The 23,315-nt window shown below is 41.4% G+C and overlaps 1 protein-coding gene across 1 annotated transcript in view; it reads right to left on the bottom strand.

Moving 5' to 3' along the window:
* The window catches only part of LOC112118287 (PR domain zinc finger protein 15), a 34,819-nt gene extending 20,045 nt beyond the window's left edge, over positions 1-14,774 (bottom strand). Inside the window, exons 1-6 of the mRNA XM_024216539.2 lie at positions 14,732-14,774; positions 11,656-11,749; positions 8,784-8,937; positions 6,060-6,312; positions 2,271-2,369; positions 1,073-1,297 (exon numbers count right to left, since the gene is read on the bottom strand). Coding sequence (XP_024072307.1) covers positions 1,073-1,297; positions 2,271-2,369; positions 6,060-6,312; positions 8,784-8,937; positions 11,656-11,749; positions 14,732-14,768 — 862 coding nt within the window. The 5' untranslated portion in view covers positions 14,769-14,774. The remainder of the gene's footprint in view (positions 1-1,072; positions 1,298-2,270; positions 2,370-6,059; positions 6,313-8,783; positions 8,938-11,655; positions 11,750-14,731) is intronic.
* Between the last annotated feature and the right edge of the window lie 8,541 nt (positions 14,775-23,315).

Raw genomic sequence — 23,315 nt, 5'->3', positions numbered from 1 at the left:
GGGGGGTGGGGTGTTGGTTGGTTAGGGGCAGAAGGTCCCAGGGAGCAGTCAGGGGACAAGGAGCAGGGGGATTGGATGGGTTGGGGGCTCTCAGAGGGGCAGTCAGTGGTCGAGAAGTGAGAGAGGGCAGATAGGGGGCGGGGGACAGGCTGTTTGGAGAGGCACAGCCTTCCCTACCCGGCCCTCCATACAGTTGCACAACCCTGATGTGGCCCTTGGGCCAAAAAGTTTGCCCACCTTGATCTACAATAAGAACAGAAACAAGAGAATTGCCACAAGCCACTCCTCCAGGGGAGTGCTAAAGCTAGAGCTGTTCACAGTTTGGTGTGCAGGGCATGGACAGCAGGTGCTATGCCCTGTGTGGCACTGGCACATTCAACAGCTTCACTGATAACACAGGTGTCGTGTAACAGAGTGCCAGACTGTAGCTGAGGCACAGCCAACATGTCTGTCACAGGGGCACAGCCTTGTAAGAACAGTGGTTTCAAGACAGGGCACATGTCAATGAAGGGTTGGCTGACCATGCATTATGTGATGCTCTACTGGAGACAATATAAAGGAAGGCTCCTGGCTCAATCTTGGGAAGATGAGGGTCGAGGAAAGACCCTAAGGGAAGTCCCTTCATGGGAGCAAGGCAGAAGGCCTAGGGGACAGCCAGGAGAGGCTAGGAAGAAGGATGTGTCCTTTCCCTTCCCAGCTTGCGGAAAGCAAGTTAGGCCTCCGTGACCCAGTATTTTGTGTGTCTTTGAGTCTTTCTGCATCTTCTGCTTTAATAAAACCAGCCCTAAAGAAAGGGACTTGGACCTCAACTTGAAAGTTTGGGCTTTCTTTTGGCTGCCCAGTGGTAAATCTGCCAACCAGATTAAACGCAGCTGCTGCAGTGTTTAGCACTGAGGCATCTAGAAAAGACTGACAATCATTTTCTGCAATGTCACTAGGGTTTTCAATGTGAACTAAAAAAATCTCCAGGTTTCCCCATTTAGACTCTGAGCTTGGCAGACTTTGCTGAGAATAGATCATTAAGGTGGAAGCATGTTTGGCAACTACTTTTGTTAAACCTCTCTCATCTCACCTGCTGGGTCTTTATCTTCAGTGATGACAAGAGGTGTTTCTGCTTTTGCTGCTTTGGGCTTTCTTCCCCTTCGTGGAGTCCTCCTGGAGTCTACGTTGGCACGAGCACCTTCGCCAGTCACAGGCTGATCAGCAATGGGAGCCTCTGCAGGCTTCTCTGGAGTTGCATCATTTTGGCTTGTCTGGGGGACTCCTTTGGCTTGTTCCAGGTGACTCAACAGATGTTCTGCAGGTGTTTATGTGGGGGAAACACAGTCATGTAACATGTAGACGGCTCCAGCACCAAAACTTATAATTAGATCTCCTTTATTGAACGGAATCTTGCCTAGATCAAGTATTTCACTGCAGTTAAAACACCTTTCTAAGTAAAAGTACGCTCTCTATTATAAACTAAATTGATCATTGAGATGGATTGACATTTTAGAGGTTTTAATACTTGTTATTAAATTGGTGAGTGCGTGCTCAGGTCCCCCTTCTGAGCCACTCTGCAGAGGATAGGAATTGTTACACACCCCAACTACAGAGCCTTGCCTTTTTAGCTCAAGCTGTAGCAGTTCATACTTTTTGCTCTGAAGGTTCCTGGTTCAATCCCTGGTGTATCAGCCAAGATGATTACATTATATTTTATTGAACAGATCTACAGCCCACTGATGTACCTCAATGATTTAACAGCGTGCCATTTTAAAAAATGACTTAGTAGCCTAAGTTTCATTGAAAGTCAATGGGACCGCCACTGCTAAGCCTTTTAGGTGCTCAAAAATTATGCTCAATAGCTATAAACACAAAGTATGAAAATGACAAGTTCCATTAGCTTTTACTTATAGTGTCTTTCAGCTCCAATCGCTTTGTTGATAACACTGAGCATAAGCCTGTCACTAATTTTGCACCGTTTTGCGTATACAATTCCCTATCCTTTGAGAGTCTTAATATTCATCTATCATATGTTATACAAGTGTTTCTTTCATTCCAGATCCAGTAACACAAACATTTTATCAGACAGGATGCCTACAGTCAATATCAGTTGCTACTGCAGTTTTACTCTTTTTTCTTAGGATCGGGGTGGGGGAAGGAAATCTACAAAAGTGTAATTTATGGTATTGTGAAGCCACTTCCCTGCCCATAATCTGTTGGCTTGGAAGGACAGAACTTCCAGAATATTTCTGGGTATATTTTTTATACGAATTCCATATTCCCCTTACCTGTCAGTAGCTGAGGTTCCGGGAAAACAGATGAACACACTTTACATGTCCACTGGCTGGACTCCGCTTCAAGGGGCCCACTACTCTCTGGAGCGCTCACTAGGACATGCCAAGGAGAAATTATTACAAGTTTTTAAAATGATGACAGCAAACCCTTCAGCAACTTTCTGGGATTTACTATCTTGTTTATCCTGTAAGGAAGCCCCCAGAAGAGCAGATTACAATCAATCAGTCATGAAAGACCCCAGGAGGCGGCTGCTGCTATCTTGGCACTAGTATTGTAGTCTGGTAAAGAACAGGAGGGATAAAAACCACACCTCCTCAGATACTTTAAGATGTACAAAATGCCAGAAATGACACTCAAAGACTAACGTTTACTCCATGAGAAGGCTGCAAACAGGACTCTCTCATACCAACATTTAAGGAGACAAAATAGAAACTGGAAAAAAAACCAGGAGAGATTTATGAGGTGGGAGCCTTCCTACGTCTCATCTGAGTTGTAGATTGGATCTCCTTCTCCCTAAATTAAGTGGAGATGAAAGAAACAGTACAAAAAGCACACCTGGAGCAACCAATCTTGGGCACCTTCAAAACCGGAGTTACCCAGCTCTGGACAAACTGGGGATACAGACTGAACAAAGTACTGTCTGAAAAGCATCATGGAAACACTAACATTTGGGTTAAAGTAAATAAGGGTGGTGATAAGGAAATCACATATTTGAACAGTTTAATGAGCTGGATATTTTGCCAGACGAGCATATTGATGTTTTGCTTAAGCAACTTCCCAGCTCTTACATACAAAGAAAGAAAAGTAGGACGTTATTTTAAGTAACCATGAGACACATAATGCTATTATGGATTTTTCAGGGAAAAGGAAGGTAACAGAATCAGGAAAACTGTTAAATAACTGTGCGCTGTGAACAGAGATTAAGTTCTAAACAGGTCATCTAAGGATCCATCAGGTGGACCTGAGAAATCTAGAACATTCTGCAGATTGTTTAAGATCTCCAAAGTTGAATATTTCACAATCTATTGAAATCCCACAGCCTGCCATGTGGGTAGCCAGGAATCCCAAGGGCCATATTTCATTTTGGAAACACATTCCCATTTCCAACACAGAATATTGCAGAAGCTTAATTCCATGAAAATGTCTTGAGTCTTATATTTTGTCCCAATTGTGGATGAAAAATTTTCTGAAAATTTAAAATTTCTCACAGAACTGAATTTCAGTTTCCTGTCCAGCTCTACATTCTGGCAATAACAGTACTGGAACTAACAAAGGGGGGGATGTTCTGGTGGAGTGTTTTACACTTCTGCAACCAAGAAAATGACATCTTTAATGTTAATATGCAAAAGTTAGCGTAACTACTTTTCAAAGAACAATCCCAGATGATCTCTTTTTGATCTGGATTCCAGGATCATGAATGTACCCTGATTTGGGTTTTTAGTGTGGCAATTTCTAAAAGTTTAATGCTTTTCAAAAATTTTCTTTGCCCCAGTTACCAAAGATTAGATTTTTTTTTTCTGCTTCATGCCTATGGGAAGTGGGAGCCAATCTTTATAACACATTTAGGCTTTCCAAATGATCTGTTCTTTATCAATATTATCCACCTGGCTTACAAGTTTATTTAAGATTTTTAACTACATCCTTCTACTTTAGCCAACACAAGATTCAGGGGTAACCACTGTTCTTGCCATCTCCAAAATGGCGTTGCTCCCACTCTGCTGTATCTTTTTGGTTTTCTTCCTGTATTCTACCACATTTCAGATATTATGTCTTCCAAAAAAAAAAAGAGGTAATATGAAAAAAAAAAAATTAAAAACAGTCAGTGGCATTTAGGATAAGAAACATTTGCTTGAAAAAGTTTCCATGTCCCTTCACTCCCTTTTTTATCTTCAGTGGATTTTTAAGCACAGCACCCAGGAAGGTAATAAAATGAAAATCCATAGACTTAAATTCTCTCCCCATTAACTATCAGAGATGGATTAAGCGCTTACATATTTACTGTATGTCACATAATCATGATGTTTCCATCACCGCAGAAACACTGTGCACTGAGCAGCTCCTTTGCTCCATCCAGATCTGCCCTTAAACTGTCACTATTGGCTCCATACAGCACAGACAGGAACAGAGGATGAAATATTTTATTTACCTGCAAAGTCAGCTACAGGCACACTGGACTTCTTGATTTTTTTAAGAGAGAAGACTGCACTGGGAGGCTTTGAAGAGATTTTGTTCCCTTCCTTGTCACATTCCATCACTACTAAGCATATATCTGCGGTGAAGGAAAAAATAGTTCCTTTTTGTTATTTTCCCAATATCTGACTGGTATCCTTGCTGTCGTGCCAGTGTGACATATGTGGGTGCTGCAGGCTATGCCACCCAGCAGGTCTTCGACAACTTACTCTGCGAGAGAGCCTAATCAAGGCAAAACATTACGTATGCCTGAATTCTGCAGAATAGCTTCCAGCTTAGAATCCAGGATACAGCGGCATCGCACAGCATAGGTGTGCACTCAGGATGCAAACATATGTATTTCACTGTGTATGGATATACTACCTTACAGAGGTATGTACGGTGTCCATATTTTCATTCGACAACAAAGATCACTAACACTATATAAGCCACCAATGCTTTGAAGTCATTTGGAAGGGATTAACCTACAAATGTATATATTCATTCCAATATTTAGCACAGACTTGAAGCTTGATCTAAGCTAATCAGAAAACTTGGACAGAGGATATTTGATTTAATCTCGCAACACATTCACAAGATTAACCAACCCTGGTGCTCTTTTGCTCAGAAAAAAACAAACAACCAAACAAAAGGTAGGCTTTCAATTTACACCACTGAGAAACATCTTGGGGGACCAAAACTACTTTGCCAGAATGACCTAAATACCAATCAGCTTTACGACACTTCAGATTGCCTGCTGCACTGTCAAGAACACAAAGTTACCAAGCACACTGATGGTGCTGGCACATCACTAAGCAATCATGGCTACATTCATAATCCTGGAAATTTTTCTCAGTCCAGGAACCACACTGTACATTAAAGTATTCTCAACTAAACAGCAACAATAACACTTCTGCAATGTTAGAAGTTTGTTTGGCTGCAGAAATGTAAAGGTAGAAGAGAACTGAGGAGGAAATTATTATTATTTATATTACCATAGCACAAAGCATAGAAGCTTTAACATCAGTTTAAAGAACTCTAACAAAGCTGTCTACCTTCCTTTGCAGAAGCTCGAGTAATCATGAGGAACAAAAGCTCAGTTTGAACTCATCTCCTTGCTTCACAGGGCTCTACACAAGACTTCCGAAGGTGCATGTAATTGCTCCCAATTGTACAACACTCAATGGCAAGGACAGAAAGCTTCATTGCAATTAAAAGAAAAGAAGACTGCTTCTCAGGTGTTTGCACTGTGCTGACATTTGAATTTCTTTGGGAAGAGACTGGAAAGCTCTTCCATGAAGAAACGTTTTGATGAAATTACTGATTCTGCAGCTAACGACCATTCCTCCAGTCTTGGATCTCAAACTGCTGCAGAACCAATTAGGACATGCATCTTTTTTTAAAGACTCAGATACCTCTTGGTGCAGAACTTAGGCTTCTTTCTTGTAGGGCAGAAATGCATCTGAGAGTCCAATTTTTTACACAATTTACAAATTCGGGGCCAGATCCTCCAAGGTACTGAGAACCCTCAACTGCCACTGAGCTCAGGAGGATGATCAGCACCTAGTTGGACTGGGCCCTTAGGGAAGAAGAAAAAGGCCCCCAAAACGTACCATTGGCAATACTAGTGACCTGCTTCAGCACTGGCTTTTCCATTTTTTTGGCGTAAAAAGCTGCGTACCACACTCGCAGCTCAGTTCCTGGTGGGATGTCCCGGGAGGTGGTGAAGTAAATATCACTGTCATGCTGGAAGGCAGTCAGGTTCTGGTGTTCATATTCAGTGGCTGCTCTCACCATCATCATCCAATTACAGTCATCTTCGTTAGAGGTATCAAAATAAACCAGGGGCCCATCCTTCTGGAAAACCTGTGAGCCACCCATACAAACAAAATGCATATATATATACAAACACAATAAATAATAAAATTAGGGCTGTCAAGCAATTAAAAAAATTAATCGTGATTAATTGCGCAATTAAAAAAATTAATTGCAATTAATCGCACTGTTAAACAATAATAGAATACCATTTATTTAAATATTTGTGATGTTTTCTACATTTCCAAATATATTGATTTCAATTACAACACACAAAGTGTACAGTGCTCACTTTATATTTATTTTTGATTACAAATATTTGCACTGTAAAAAAATAATATTTTTCAATTCACCTAATACAAGTACTGTAGTGCAATCTCTCTTTATCATGAAAGTTGAACTTACAAATGTAGAATTATGTACAAAAAATAACTGCATTCAAAAAACAAAACAATGTAAAACTTCAGAGCCTACAAGTCCACTCAGTCCTACTTCTTGTTCAGCCAATTGCTCAGACAAACAAGTTTGTTTATATTTGCAGGAGATAATGCTGCCCTCTTCTTGTTTACAATGTCACTTGAAAGTGAGAACAGGCGTTCGCATCGCACTGCTGTAGCTGGCGATGCAAGATATTCAGTGCCACATGTGCTAAAGATTCATATGTCCCTTCATGCTTCAACCACCATTCCAGAGGACATGCATCCATGCTGATGACGGGTTCTGCTTGATAACGATGCAAAGCAGTGCGGACCGACGCATGTTCATTTTCATCATCTGAGTCAGATGCCACCTGCATAAGGTTGGTTTTCTTTTTTGGGGTTTCAAGTTCTGTAGTTTCTACATCAGAGTGTTGGTCTTTTAAGACTTTTGGAAGCATGCTCCACACCTTGACCCTCTCAGATTTTGGAAGGCACTTCAGATTCTTAAACTTTGGGTCGAGTGCTGTAACTATCTTTAGAAATCTCACATTGGTATCTTTGCATTTTGTCAAATCTGCAGTGAAAGTGCTCTTAAAATGAACAACATGTGCTGGGTCATCATCCGAGACTGCTATAACATGAAATATATGGCAGAATGCAGGTAAAACAGCAGGAGACAGACAATTCTCCCCCAAGGAGTTCACTAATTTAATCAACACATTTTTTTAACGAGCATCATCAGCATAGAAGCATGTCCTCTGGAATGGTGGCCGAAGCATGAAGGGGTATACGAATGTTTAGCATATCTGGCACGTAAATAGCTTGCAACGCCAGCTACAAAAGTGCCATGTGAATGCCTGTTCTCACTTTCTGGTGATATTGTAAAGAAGAAGCAGGCAGCATTATCTCCTGTAAATGTAAACAAACTTGTGTCTCTGAGCATGGCTGAATAACAAGCAGGACTGAGTGGACTTGTAGGCTCTAAAGTTTTACATTGTTTTGTTTTTGAGCTCAGTTATGTAATAAAAGAAATCTACATTTGTAAGTTTCACTTTCACAATGAAGGGAACGCATTATAGTACTTGTATGAGGTGAATTGAAAAATACTATTTCTTTTGTTTATCATTTTTACAATGCAAATATTTGTAATAAAAAATAATAATATAAAGCGAGCACTGTCAACTTTGTATACTGTGTTGTAATTGAAATCAATACATTTAAAAATGTAGAAAAAATCCAAAATACTTAATAAATTTCAATTGGTATTCTATTGTTTAAGAGTGCGACTAAACTGCGATTAATCGTGATTAATTTTTTTGAGTTAATTGCATGAGTTAACTGTGATTAATTGACAGCCCTATAACACATTATTGTTATTAATAATAAATAAGTGTGTATTTAGTGCCTTGATGGTGCCTTTCATCCATGGGTCTCAAAATGCTTTAGAAACAAAGCAAGCCTCAACACTCCTGCAAGGTACGCATCACATATGCTTTCAGATGTGTAAACTGAGGCACAAAGACTTGCACAAGGTCACACAGAAAGCTAGTGGCAAAGTGGGAGAAGATCCCAGGAGTTTTGACTCAAAGTAAGCTGCTTTAGCCTCTAGATCACAATTCCTCCATCAAAACAGAAATGTCATTTAACTTGTTTACCTATTAAGGGTAAGGGAAAAAATCCTCAACACTTATTACCCTTGAATTTGGTTTCTAGATCTTTATTGCTGAATCAGATATTACTGCGAAGGGAAGACTGGATTGAAACACCCAAAGTAGTTTTTCACTGGAACTTTTCAAGGGGAGAGAATGAAACAAAAATGAGAAAGAAACAAACTTTTCTTCTGGATGTTATGTAAACAGCGCCACCACATCTTATGTTCTTGTCAAGGCAAAAGTGTACTGGCTTTTGTGACTACCTATTAGAGAAGTGGGATCAAATCGAACCCTTCATTAAAAATACCTGGAGCACCCAACAGTTCAATAGCTGACTCCAAGTTTTGTGGCTTGAACCCGTCTCTACTTATCAGCTTCTTTACATCATCTGTAGGTGATGACCTTAAAACTAACTTCATGTCATTATCATTTTGCTGGTGCCATACTGTACCTTCAGTGGAAATGCTGACTCCTTTTCCAATTTGGCAACTCTCTTGGATTCAAATGGGCCAAACTGAGTACGTTTGACAAGCTGCGTCACTGCAAATACTCCTTCAGTCCCATCTTCTAGTTGTCTGATCTCCAGATTGGAAGGAAGGGATGACCTATTGAAAACAAAAATGAGAGAATCTAAATACCATGTAAAGTAGCTGTGCAGAACACAATTCTTGCAATGTCCAAAAGAAATCAGCACCCATTTCTCAATGCTGAAATGACAGGAATTTGTTATGCTGAATAAAACTAGTTTCCATTCGAATATAAAAAAACAAACAAACAATGGAAACATTTCTACTGAGCTTCAATTCTATAAAAGCTGATTTTTAAAATAATTTATGTTTTGGTCCAAATCTGAGCCCTTTTCAAAGATCACTTGCTTTCAACATATTTTCCTCTTTAATCAGAATCTTTCCCATCTCTGATGTCAAATCCTGTCTCCTTTCTAAATCCAGAGGTTAGCAGTAGCTTTCCTTCGGATTATAGGTGCCTTGGTCATTGATGCCTCACCATTTTTCCAAATCTGTTTTTAAGGGGAACCGTATCCAAATGTGACACACATTTGAAAATAACTTCTTGTGACGAGAGCCACCATGCAGTTTAGGTAATAGTTGTATGGGAACTTGATGTAAAAGATTGTAAACCATTGTTCTTCAATACTGGTGTAACAAACAGAAGAAAATATGTTGGTGTAAGAAGCCTAAGCATGCATTTATATTCAAGTGTTGCAGCCACACCCAGTAAATCTGTTTTCCTATTTAACTTATTGTGGCCCAAACTTTAGGCATAGAAATGGGGAGGAGGGACTGTATTTTTCTATACTATCCCCCTTCCAGCCCCTCATGAATGCCCCCAGTGAGAGCTGCGCTGAAAGGGCTTTGTAGAAGGGTAAGGAAAAGAGACCAGGGAGGGGCTGCTCTCCACAATACCATCCCTTCCTTTGGGCTCAGATTTCCTCATGCAAATCATGGCAGCAAATAATACTGCTAGTGCCGTCATTGCCTCCCACTGAGCGGCGCTCCTCACCTGCAGGGGGACTGAGGCAATGACAACTCAGCTTCAGTAACAGCTGCGTTACAAGAAAGAAAAGCCAGTGAGTTCCTTTCCCTCCATGCTCCCAAGTTCTCCAGATGTGTGGGGTTGGCATGGGGCAGAGCCTCCAAAATCCATGCCCCTCTCCCTCCTCAATAACTCACCTCAGAAGGGAGGGATGGGGTACATGGGGTAATTCAAAGTTTCTCCCCCCCCATAGATTCCCCCATGTGTTTTCCTACTGGAGGAGTGATCTGACCCCGTGCATTTATAGAACTTTAACCTTCAAAAAGTTATGCTGGCTAGTCAAATTTGGCCCAAATATAAGTTTTATAAAAGCAAGTTGTTACAAAGCCTATGCTCAAGGGAAATGGTTTCCAAACATTTTTAAAATTCCAATTAAGTCAAGTTTATAAAAAGACAAACGTCCCCCTGCATTGCTGCTACGCAACTTTTCAACACCGCTCTAGTGCATGAGAACCTGAGAATGAAATTGGCTAGAAACCAACTATAAACAAAGGTGAATCTGACCAGTCTATTTTCACTGTCAAGGCTGAGAGAAATACAGAAAGTAAACCAATTAAACTTTTAGTGAAAAGCAAAGGAGAGTTTTAAAAGCAGTTTTAATATCCTAAGAGATCATGTTGTTATAAGAGAGGAAAGGACATTTGTTAGAATGGTGATCTTGTGGTTAAGTCACTGGGCTGGTACTTAAGAGATCTGTGTTCCAGTCCCAGCTCTGCTGCAGACTTCCCATTTGACCTTAGGCAAGTCAATCTCGCTCAGCCTCAGCTCCCCAAATGTAAACCAGGGATGGCAATATTTCTCCCACCCGTTGCCTATCTTGTTTATTTAGACTGTAAGCTCTTCAGGACAGGAACCATCTCTTCTTATAATACATTTGTACAGCGACACCAGTTGGGTTATCTAAGCATTACTGTAATTGCTGGTGATATGAGGGGGGTGTTCATCCACCAGAGGCGCTATGAAGAAGAGAAAGTTGATATGGACAGTTTAGCTCTCAATGAGTCAGTTTGGTACTGATCAAACATTCACTGCATTGCCCCCATGCTATACGTTAGAGATCAGTATCCTTCTCTGATTTCCATGTGTCAACAGCCATTATAAGCAAAAAATCAAACATTCTACATCAGAATATAATTCCAAATGGAAACATTTAATGCTTCAATATAAAGTTTACTCCTCAATTTTGTTTTATCCTATTCCTAAATCTATATTTAATTTGTTATTTTCTTTTGGGGAGCATAAATATTTCTGCTATTGTATCATAGACCTAGATTTACTGACAAAACTGGGATTGATGATCACTCTTTAGAAGATTTACAAAGATGGAAAAGTCCCCAAGTTTTGCTTCTCACAGTAGAGGAATTACAGAGGCAGTGCAAAGCTGTGTAACTCTTATTAATGCCACTGGGAAATTCCCATGAACCATTTTGAAATTTGAAAATGTAGTGCAGCACATGTAAGGAGGAGGAACGGGATAAATATCAAAGATTTTCAACCAATATAGGAAACAAGTCACCACCACAACTGGTGCTATCTGACTCCTTTGTTGGCAATCTCTGAGAGTTGCCAAGGAATGCATAAACAGACTCTCTTAGGCCTTGTTTCAGCAAATCATTTAAGCATGTGCTTCGATTCTTTGTTTACTTGAGGCTGTATCTATTTTGTCAAGAGAGGACTTCATTTTTCAGCTGTCAGTCTGGCACCTTTCACAAAGACGAAATTCTCTTTAAAAAACAAACAAGCCATATAGTCGTGCTAAAGTTACTTACCTTGCCCTGCTCAACACAAAGGAGTCTTTGACTGTCACCACTGGGCCCAGCTCAGGACACTCCGAATCATGGTACTGACCACAATCCTCGCACCCTGTAAGTAAACAGCACATAGTTTACCACAGTTGTACCTATGCAACCCTCCCTTGCATGTGTATGGCTGGGGGGGAAATTTGGCACAATGGCAACAGCTCTTCTGGACCTCTGGTCCCTTTCCAATGTAATCTGGCAATTCTTTATTACAGGGCAAAATAATACAAGCTTTCAGTTCCCCTAATCTGACTTTTATTTTAAAATACTGTAAGTTATCCAGGGATAAAGGGATCCCAAGAAACAACCTTTAGCCCTGGATAATGATAAAGTAAGAGTCAATTTAGGACTAGTTGAAACAAACATTTCTGTCATAAAGAGTTGTCAAAATGTTACTGTGAAGCCAGTTGATTGGATAGGGACAAGAAGTCATCACAGAGGGGATATTCCCCAGCTGCCAAATTCTGCTTCAAGTCAAACGTGGGGAACCTTGAGGACTTCAGTAAGGTTGCACAAGTATATTATTACATACATGTTTGTAAATTAATGTGATACAGAATTTAATTCCAGACTGTAGCTAGTGAGAAAGAACACCTTGCTTTTACAATGGGAAACTAAACTCTCACCAGCAGTGTTCATGTCTGTGAAACTTACATAGCACTTCCTTAAAGGATTTGCTGTAGCTGAAGCTTTCACTCAATGTTCAGCATTCGAATTAAGAGTGCCTGAAACTTGTGCAAAGATAGCACACACTGTACAGCCTGGGCTCTCCACATTTCTTATTGTCCAGCACTATTGAGGAGTACAAGAAGCATATATCATTTTTGTTCATCCACTAGAGGATTAAAGATCATCAAAGTGGGGAACTCTAGCATTTTCTGACATATGTCTCTGAAGTCTACAGAATCTGTACAGGATGCCTCATACCAGACCCTCCCCTGAATCGGAGTGCTCACCATATGTGATACTTAAGGGCTTACGACCACAGAAGAAATACAAAGTCAGACACAAAGAGATAAACCGTAGATTTCTCTAAGGGGAGTGTATGCAGTTGGGCTTTAGCAGTGAAGATGCCTTTTAAAATTGAGTTTATGGTAGAAGAATAACTCTAATCAATACATATTTTAAAAGTACAAACTTTAATATATTTTGCATTTATATAGTGCTTTTTATTCAAGGATCTCAGAGCACTCTGCGAACAACTAAGTCTTAGTAACATATGAGGTGGGTATTACATCCATTTTGCAACTGGGTAAACTTTGGCACAGTCACTGGGAGAGTTATGAACAGAACACATGAAGTCTGCTTCCAATTCCCAGCTCTAACCACTAGGCTACAACTCCCTCCACTGCATATTCCTATTCCCTAATGACAGCTCAATCCTGCTCCCACTGAATTCAAAGACAGAATTCCCTGCTCCCACTGAAGTCGAAGTACGGGACTTTACGTGCATCTTTTCAGACACACGTGCTTAGTTTGCTGGCAGAAAGGAAAAAGTGTCACTGCTGTTGGCACTGTAAAGTCATCATAATTGCTGAAGAGCACCGCATGTTATATTTGGCCTCAGGTTTACCAACACGACTGTCAACTCTTATTTCTGGTGATGCTGCATGGAACAGAAAGAGACAGCCACAATTTTCAGGCCCCAGACTGAGCAGTAAGAACTGGCATTTTAGAAACAAGTTGTCTGGCTTATAAACTGAGGTAACTGGATATGAAACTCACTGATGGTCAGTAACTATGGAAGCCCACAATGTCAGGTCTAGAAATTCACTTTTCTGAAACAGAAGCGGCCCTTAAAGTCTGTGGAAAAATCTCACATAGGAGGCAAGAAACTTCATGAATTCATCCATCTTGTCCCATTTGGGGTTGGGGGAGGGGGGTTGTTTGACATACACCATCTGTGGAACTGGCAAGATAACTGCCCCCCCCGAAACCCATAGAGATCAGAGCCTTTTTCTCTGCTTCCTAGTCCTCTCCAGTTTCTACAGCTCTTCTGAGGAGGGGCAAGGGAAGAAGGCTCCCTCTGGAGTTGAACAATCCAAGTAAGACTATATCAACTGAATCAGCATTACTGTTTGGGGGGGAACCCTAGCAAATTTTGAAAAGCGAGAAGATGTCCCAGTCAGTCCCGTCCTGACCTTTGGAGCCCCAACCCTGAAGTGCACCTACAGGGACTGCGAGGGGAAGGGACTATGACACATACCATCAAGGCAGCACTCTCTGCTCTTGATCTCCCCACGCCAGATAGATCAAGGTCTCGTCCACTTATGTAAGTGCAGCTCATTGGTGAGTGTGTGTTCCAGTTCCAGTTCCACCTCTGTGACATATCCACAGAGGATGCAACACTGTCACAGCCCCCACTAGAGAGTCTTGACTCTTTAGCCCAAGCTGTAGCAGCTCAAGCTTTTAACTCTGGAGCTCCTCGGTTCCTTCCCCAGTGTGTCAGACAAAGTGGCAGCAGTCGCTTAACCTAAAGGAAACTATTCAGCCACGGATGACCTTTAGGCTTTTAGGATATGTCTACACTGCAGTTAGACACCCACGGTTGGCCCATGCCAGCTGACTTGGGCTCGTGGGGCTCAGGCTAAGGGGCTGTTTAGTTGCGGTGTAGACGTTCGCGCTCCAGCTGAGCCACAGCTCTGGGACCCTCCCATTCTGCAGGGTCCTAGAGCCTGGGTCCAAACCTGAGCCGGAACACCTGTACTGCAGTTAAAGAGCCCTTAGCCTGAGACAGCTGGCATGAGCCAGTCACAGGTGTCTAATTGCAATGTAGACATACCCTTAGTCTCTTGGAGGCTAGCAATTAATAAGCTGAGCTACTAATTCATATCTAGCCATTTCTTGCATTTCCCAACAAAAAATTGAGAATTTGTATTCTTAACTTTAGTGCGATTCCCTCCACATTGCCATAAACTATTTAGATTTCCCTTAAATAATCACCTTTGGGAAAACAATACAAGAGTAAGTGGGTTTGAGCTTTAAAATTAATGCTCTGTAAATACACGTCACATTATGACTCCATCATTATTCTTCTAGTACTTACAAATAAACATGGTCTCATCGCTGCCATCTTCTGCCATTTCTGAAACCTGTCAAAATACAAAGGAGAAAACTGAGCATAATGTAAATGCTCCTTCCTGACACAGTTCTAATGTGCAGATCTAATGAAAGAGTTACCTACTGAGTGATAATATTAACTGACCCAATGTGTGTGCAAAGAGACTACTGAACCCTAGCAGAGTATATCATTCATAGAACGTAAAACACAAATTAAAGTGGTTAATGATCCACTAATGTCTATATTAAGGGTGATGTCAGGTGTCTTGCAAGACCCCTCCTATGCTAAATATCATGCTTTTCCTAACCACTCTGTTCATGCAGGGTTTTTTTTTAATGAAAAGAACGGAAATACATTACTTCAATCCTTAATCCTTACACAATCATTTATGAACAAACAGTTCACACCAGTTCATGCACTATCACACCTTTACAAGCAGGCACATAAACACAATGTAACTTTTTCTTTTATTGTCAAGTATTTTTTCCCTTCCACATAACGGCTCACTACGAATAGACACCCACTAAACAATGTGGGATTTTTATTCCATTTCACTATAAACTGACCTTCTCTCTGAGTTTACTCTAAGTGCATTCCACTGTACATTACAACAGCACCTGTTAGTAATGTGTCAGCTAAGGCAAGGTTCACAGAAAAGGGGGCACAAATGTTTTAAGTGTGCACCAACTATTCAGGAACTCATACCCTCTATCATCTAGACTGGGGTAGGCAACCTTTCAGAAGTGTTGTGCAGAGTCTTCATTTATTCACTCTAATTTAAGGTTTCGGTGCCAGTCATACATTTTAATGTTTTTAGATGGTCTCTTTCTGTAAGTCTATAATATATAACTAAACTATTGTTGTATGTAAAGTAAATAAGGTTTTTAAAATGTTTAAGAAGCTTCATTTAAAATTAAATTAAAATGCAGAGCCCCCTGGACAGGTGACTAAGACCCGGGCAGTGTGAGTGCCACTGAAAATCAGCTCGCGTGCTGCCTTCGGTGCACGTGCCATAGGTTGCCTACCCCTGATCTAGACAGTACAGCACATGGTACATAACCTCACACAATGAGCTCAGATCCCACACAACTCTCAGCCATAAAGTGTCAAGTTGAGCATGAAGTAGAAGACTCATTTCTCAATGACAGGTTTCAGAGTAGCAGCCGTGTTAGTCTGTATCCGCAAAAAGAACAGGAGTACTTGTGGCACCTTAGAGACTAACATATTTTCACTCAATATGCATCCGAAGAAGTGGGTTGTAGCCCACGAAAGCTTATGCTCTAATAAATTTGTTAGTCTCTAAGGTGCCACAAGTACTCCTGTTCATTTCTCAATGCCTTTGCTTCACAAGCCTGAAATGAGGTCTGCCAGCTTTGGTGTGGGGCACAGTCACGTCATCATTCCTCCCTCCACCTGCAAATACCGTTCTTCTGAGCCAAGACAAGACGACATTCTGAAAATGACAAGAATCCGTAGCGCCAATCCTCTGTTCACTAAGAAGATTGGAGAGAGCAAGCAGAATGGAGAAATGCTGCAATGTGAATCCCAATGCTCAAGTCATCATGCTGGGTTTTTTGGTCATGGATCAGAGAGCTAAGGAGCTGGGATTCTAAAAACGGCAACCCCAGCTGTGAAAGACTGATTTTATTTGATTTATTTTTGGTATTACAGAACAACAAAGGAAAAACTCTATTTGAGAGAGGAGAGTTACTTCTTTGATACGCACCAACCACAAGCTTGGGTTAAATTTTGGTGGCTGTAAATCATGTATGCCTTTGCACATCTGGTCCAGAGAGGTAGCGTGCTTTGATGGAGAGGATGCAGTATTATTATTACTGGGAGCCCCAGTCATGGATCAGGATCCCACGGTGGTAGACGCAGTACAAACACAGAACAAAAGACAGTCCCTACCTCAGAGAGCTTACAATCTAAGTTCTGGGAGTTAGGAAACGTACAGTCTAGTCCAAGCTCTGCCACTGACTTGTGTGATTGTACTTACTCAAGTCACCTGACCTCTATGCAAACAAGTTTCCCCTCACCAGTGAATGAGGCTAAGAACCCGTACCCTCACTTCTAAAGCACTTCGAGTGTTAACGGATGAAAATCATTGGATAATTGCTTCTCACTGATGTCTAAATAACCTAAACTGTCAATGGTCGGTTGTTATAACTGGGCCCTATATTTTGTTAGTGATTATCTGGGGCTCACAGCAAAAAAATGGGCAAGCACAAACAAGGTCAGGAAGATCATTTCTCTCCCAACTCCGAGAGGTCATTCTGGTCCTGTAGTGACATATCCAGAGGCATAAGAAAGAGAAGCAGAACCCCCAAACAAGGGACAGGCTCTTCCCAGAGCTGTAGTGGGAGAGGAGGAGGCAAAATGACCAGCAGAAGAACTAAGGAAGGAGAGAAAGAGGCTGGATGCATTTGAGAGAGGATAAATGCAGAAGAATGAGAGATTAAAACTGCAAACGGAGGGAGGAGGGAGAAAGACTAAAGACACACCCAGCAGATGGTGATAAACAGCAAAGCTAGTCTGATCTGAGAATCGAAAGGTCTTCATGCTGCCATAGGAAACGCTCACCAAAGATGCATCTAGCACAGCAGTCACCCAGGATCACTGTAGAGGCAGAGACCCCCTTTGACAATGGAAACACTGTCCCTTCTTGTACAAATCAGATTTCTTAAAAATTCATGCTTCATGCACTTTGCCTGTCCAGCAAACAGAAATATCCAAGAACCATCTCACAGTCACCAGCACTTGCTTCTGAATGGAGCAATAGTCATTCTGGGTGATGGCTCCTAAAATGCGCATAGGATAAGCATGCAAGCTCCATCAGGGCAGACAAATAAACAGTGACAAGTTTTTTAAGTGCTTGTACACAAATGCTAGAAGTCTAAATAATAAGATGGGTGAACTAGAGTGCCTTGTGTTAAAGGAGGATATTGATATAATAGGCATCACAGAAACCTGGTGGAGTGAGGACAATCAATGGGACACAATCATTCCGGGGTACAAAATATATCGGAAGGACAGAACAGGTCGTGCAGGGTGGGGGTGGGGAGAGTGGCACTATATGTGAAAGAAAATGTAGAATCAAATGAAGTAAAAATCTTAAATGAAGCCACATGTTCCATAGACTGTCTATGGATAGTAATTCCGTGCTCTAATAAGAATATAATAGTAGGGATCTATTATTGACCATCTGACCAGGACAGTGATAGTGACTATGAAATGCTAGGGGAGATTAGAGAAGCTATCAAAATAAAGAACTCAATAATAGTGGGAGATCTCAATTATCCCCATATTGACTGGGTACATGTCACCTCAGGATGGAATGCAGAGACAAAATTTCTCGATACTTTAAATGACTGCTTCTTGGAGCAGCTGGTACAGGAACTCACAAGGGGAGAGGCAATTCTCGATCTAGGCTACGTCTTCACTACGGGGGGGGGGGTCGATTTAAGATACGCAAATTCAGCTACGCGAATAGCGTAGCTGAATTCGACGTATCGCAGCCGACTTACCCCGCTGTGAGGACGGCGGCAAAATCGACCTCCGCGGCTTCCCTTCGACGGCTCTTACTCCGACCTTCGCTGGTGGAGTAAGAGCGTCGATTCGGGGATCGACTGTCGCATCCTGACGGGACGCGATAAATCGATCCCCGAGAGGTCGATTTCTACCCGCCGATTCAGGCGGGTAGTGTAGACCTAGCCCTAGTCCTGAGTGGAGCGCAGGATCTGGTCCAAGAGGTAACTATAACAGGACCGCTTGGAAATAGTGACCATAATATAACAACATTTAACATTCCTGTGGTGGGAAGAACATCTCAACAGCCCAACACTCTGGCATTTAATTTCAGAAAGGGGAACTATGCAAAAATTAGGAGGTTAGTTAAACAGAAATTAAAAGGTACGGTGATTAGAGTGAAATCCCTGCAAGCTGCATGGACACTTTTCAAAAACACCATAATAGAGGCCCAACTTTAATGTATGCCCCAAATTAAAAAACATAGTAAAAGAATTTAAAAAGAGCCACCATGGCTTAACAACCATGTAAAAGAAGCAGTGAGAGATAAAAAGGCATCTTTTAAAAAGTGGAAGTCAAATCCTAATGAGGTAAATAGAAAGGAGCATAAACACTGCCAAATTAAGTGTAAAAATGTAATAAGAAAAGCCAAAAAGGAGGTTGAAGAACAGCTAGCCAAAAGCTCAAAAGGTAATAACAAAATGTTTTTTAAGTACATCAGAAGCAGGAAGCCTCCTAAATTACCAGTGGTGCCCCTGGACGATCGAGATACAAAAGGAGCACCTAAAGACGACAAAGTCACTGCGGAGAAACTAAATGAATTCTTTGCTTCAGTCTAGATAGATAGGAAGATAGCTAATGTAACACCAATATTTAAAAAGGGCTCTAGAGGTGATCCTGGCAATTACAGACTGGTAAGTCTAGCGTCAGTACCGGGCAAATTAATTGAAACAATAGTAAAGAATAAAATTGTCAGACACATAGAAGAACATAAATTGTTGGGCAAAAGTCAACATGGTTTCTGTAAAGGGAAATCGTGTCTTACGTAAATTAAGTTGTCATGGGATAAGAGGGAAGATCCCTTCATGGATTGAGAACTGGTTAAAAGACAGGGAATAAAGGGTAGGAATTAATGGTAAATTTTCAGAATGGAGAGGGGTAACTAGTGGTGTTCCCCAAGGGTCAGTCCTAGGACCAATCCTATTCAACTTATTCATAAATGATCTGGAGAAAGGGTAAACAGTGAGGTGGCAAAGTTTGCAGACGATACTAAACTGCTCAAGATAGTTAAGACCAAAGTAGACTGTGAAGAATTTCAAAAAGATCTCACAAAACTAAATGTGGATAAATGTAAAGTAATGCACATTGGAAAAAATAACCCCAACTATACATACAATATGATGGGGGCTAATTTAGCTACAACTAATCAGGAAAGAGATCTTGGAGTCATTGTGGATAGTTCTCTGAAGACGTCCATGCAGTGTGCAGCGGCAGTCAAAAAAGCAAACAGGATGTTAGGAATCATTAAAAAAGGGATAGAGAATAAGACGGAGAATATCTTATTGCCCTTATATAAATCCATGGTACGCCAACATCTTGAATACTGCGTACAGATGTGGTCTCCTCATCTCAAAAAAGATATACTGGCATTAGAAAAGGTTCAGAGAAGGGCAACTAAAATGATTAGGGGTTTGGAATGGGTACCATATGAGGAGAGATTAAAGAGGCTAGGACTTTTCAGTTTGGAAAAGAGGAGACTAAAGAGGGATATGATAGAGGTATATAAAATCATGAGTCATGTGGAGAAAGTGAATAAGGAAAAGTTATTTACTTGTTCTCATAATATAAGAACTAGGGGCCACCAAATGAAATTAATGGGCAGCAGGTTTAAAACAAATAAAAGGAAGTTCTTCACACAGCGCACAGTCAACCTGTGGAACTCCTTGCCTGAGGAGGTTGTGAAGGCTACGACTATAACAGGGTTTAAAAGAGAACTAGATAAATTCATGGAGGTTAAGTCCAGTAATGGCTATTAGCCAGGATGGGTAAGGAATGGTGTCCCTAGCCTCTGTTTGTCAGAGGGTGGAGATGGATGGCAGGAGAGCGATCACTCGATCATTATCTGTTAGGTTCACTCCCTCTTGGGGCACCTGGCATTGGCCACTGTCGGCAGACAGGATACTGGGGTGGATGGACCTTTGGTCTGACCCAGTATGGCCATTCTTATCAACAGCCCTACCACATAAATGAGGTCAACTCATGCTCAACTCTTTCTATTGAGCCCCCGGGATATTTTTAAGACTTCCCTGCAATTCACACTCCTAGCACAATAACCCAAGCTGCAGACTTGCCAGTATCACATATATGTACCAGAAAGCAATATCTGATATTTCCCCTACAGCTCTCAGCCATATTGATGATCACTGAAACACAGGGTCAGCTCTGCACAGAGATACTAAACATGTTCTTCCTCCTTCTGAAATCAAGAAGCTATTTCCGATCAATTAGGCACAACATTGTTTCCTTACCAAGTGTATCTGAGCTAACACTCCACTGGGCAAGTTCCATAGCAAGAAAGAGGACAAGGTGGGCCGCTATTGTCCAGTCACTCGGACTCCTCCTGGATCTGTCCTCCAGGGAACATCCCCCTGGGACGATAATCTGGATATCCACAGTCTCCTTATGAATTCCACCAGACACCACTTCCAACCATTGCCACTCATTCAAGCTTTAATGAAATGTGCTTCCAGTGCAGTGGTTCTCAACCCACGGTCCAATCAGCACACAGCTGCAGCCCATGTGACATCCTCAGGGCCATACAGATAGTATATATATTGTGTGGATGCAGCCCACATAACGCACAGAGAGCTGCATATGTAGCCCACAATGGTAAACAGGTTGAGAACTACTGTTCTAGAGTAAAAGAGCCCATACAGCTTCTCCCTAGTGTGTTCAGTGCTGACTATGGCTGTGACACTTGTGGAATTCTAGGTTATACATAGTCTGTGCCCTTGCAATGGTTTCCATACGTCATGTGGATGGGTCCTAAAGTAATCCCTATAGAATTGGGCTGAGACTCATTGGTGTGGCACACTGCCTGTGTCAGACTTGTTGTGCAAGCAACTCTGGCTCCAGGACTATCAGAATGGCATTTTTCACAAACAGCAGATTAAATCAAAACATGTTTTTGATAATAATGAGGATGCAGATGTGTACTGTTGTGGAAGAACCAAAACTGCTATTTGCTTTGGGAAAGTGTGAGTGATTTAACAGAGAAAGGGGAGAACACAGTAATATCATAATGCTACCCTTTAAGGAGATGAGGATAGAAAACAAGAGGTCACCCAAATACACTTCATTAATTAATTGATAAGAAGGTACTAACTCTCAGTAAATGTTTTACATCAACTTAATGTCCACCTTTCTAAACAAGTGTTTTTTTTCCTACACAGCACAATGATTTCTGATGCATCAGAGGTCTTTTCAGCAAGTTTAGCACAATGACCTACTGTATTATGTTGACAGAACAGATAATGCAATATGTATAAGGCTGATGATTTTAGGGTTTCACCAACAAACACCAATGAAACACTTAAATAAATTGCTGTTTATCCCATGACCACCAGAAAAACACCAGAAATGGTTACTCAATTCATGTTGACATCACCCCTTTCCAAGTGCAGTTTGTTTATTCAGGCAACGTCCCTGCTCCCCAGCTTGTATCTAAGGCAGTGGTGGGCTACGTGTGGCCCATCACGGTAATCTGATTGCGGGGCGCGAGACATTTTGCTGACATTGACCGTCTGCAGGCACAGCCCCCCGCAGCTCCCAGTAGCTGGGAGCGGCGAACCACGGCCACTGGGAGCTGCAGGGGGCCGTGCATCCAAACAGTCAATGTGAGCAAAATGTCTCGCAGCCCGCAATAAGATTCCCCTGATGGGCAGCCTGCAGGCCGCAGGTTGTCCACCACTGGTGTAGACTGCTGGGGTGCACTAAAGGTTCCCCTAGTGCGCTTTAACGTAGAGTTTTTTGAAACAGTACTACATATATGTACAAAGAGAAAGTCCCTCCCAAAAAACAATTTTGGACATCTACATGGAACTCAAAACTTGCTAAAAATAAGCCCTGAAAAATTAAATTAAAAAATCCTGAAAACCAGAAGCCGTAATTATGTATCAAGTAGACTCAAAATCGCTGTGTAAATATATCCATTGGGACTGAGCTAATAAAATTTGCTAAAGGAAACACCTCAGGTGCAGAGAGAGATCTCAAAGACTACTGTACATTACTATATGCACTCTCATGATACAGATTTCTGTCTAGTCTCTACATCTTTGGTTTTTCCAAATTCGAAGAAGGAAGCGTAACCCTACAACTGGATTGATGATGATTCTTTGCATTCACATAGAACTTTTCCGGCAAGGACCTCAAAGGTCTTTGCAAACCTGAAGTAAGTTTTCATAATACCCTTTTGAAATGTGTTATTATGTCCCTTTAACACATAGGTAAATGAGGCCTGAAGAGGTGGAAAAACTTGTACAAAGTCACACTGTGTGGCACAGCTGAAGATAGAACCCAGTAGTTGTTACTCCCAGTTTCTGCTCTAACCCTAAGACCATGTTCATTTCCTCCCTAAGATACTAAAATTCGTACTAGTGGAGAAATCTATTAAGTTACTCATTCCACTGCACATAGTTATCTGCTTATAGAGATGATAATGAACTTCTGCGAAGCCCAACGACACTGACAGGAATAGTTCAGTGGTGACTAAGCAAATGAACAGCAATGTTCCCATCACTATGCATGAGGAGTTCTGCAAATATCGTTTCAGCTAAGAGGACAATGGCCATTAGATCACAGGTGCAGAGTGTACTCTCAGCAATGCGGGAAGGGCAGGACAGTATACCCTTTAAGTAGAAGATGTGAGTTCCTCGCCCTAGCTTGATAGGTGATTTTTGACTTGTTTTGGGGGTCAAGGATTGAAGAAATGATGTGTGAACAGCCAAGTTTCTTTAGCAAATTATCTACACCAAGGAGCATA

This window comes from Terrapene carolina, unplaced genomic scaffold, assembly GCF_002925995.2.
Source record: "Terrapene carolina triunguis isolate 2854851 unplaced genomic scaffold, T_m_triunguis-2.0 Scaffold31, whole genome shotgun sequence".
NCBI lineage: Eukaryota > Metazoa > Chordata > Testudines > Emydidae > Terrapene > Terrapene triunguis.
Note: the sequence above shows the minus strand (reverse complement) of the source record. Positions and strands in the feature narration are given on the sequence as shown.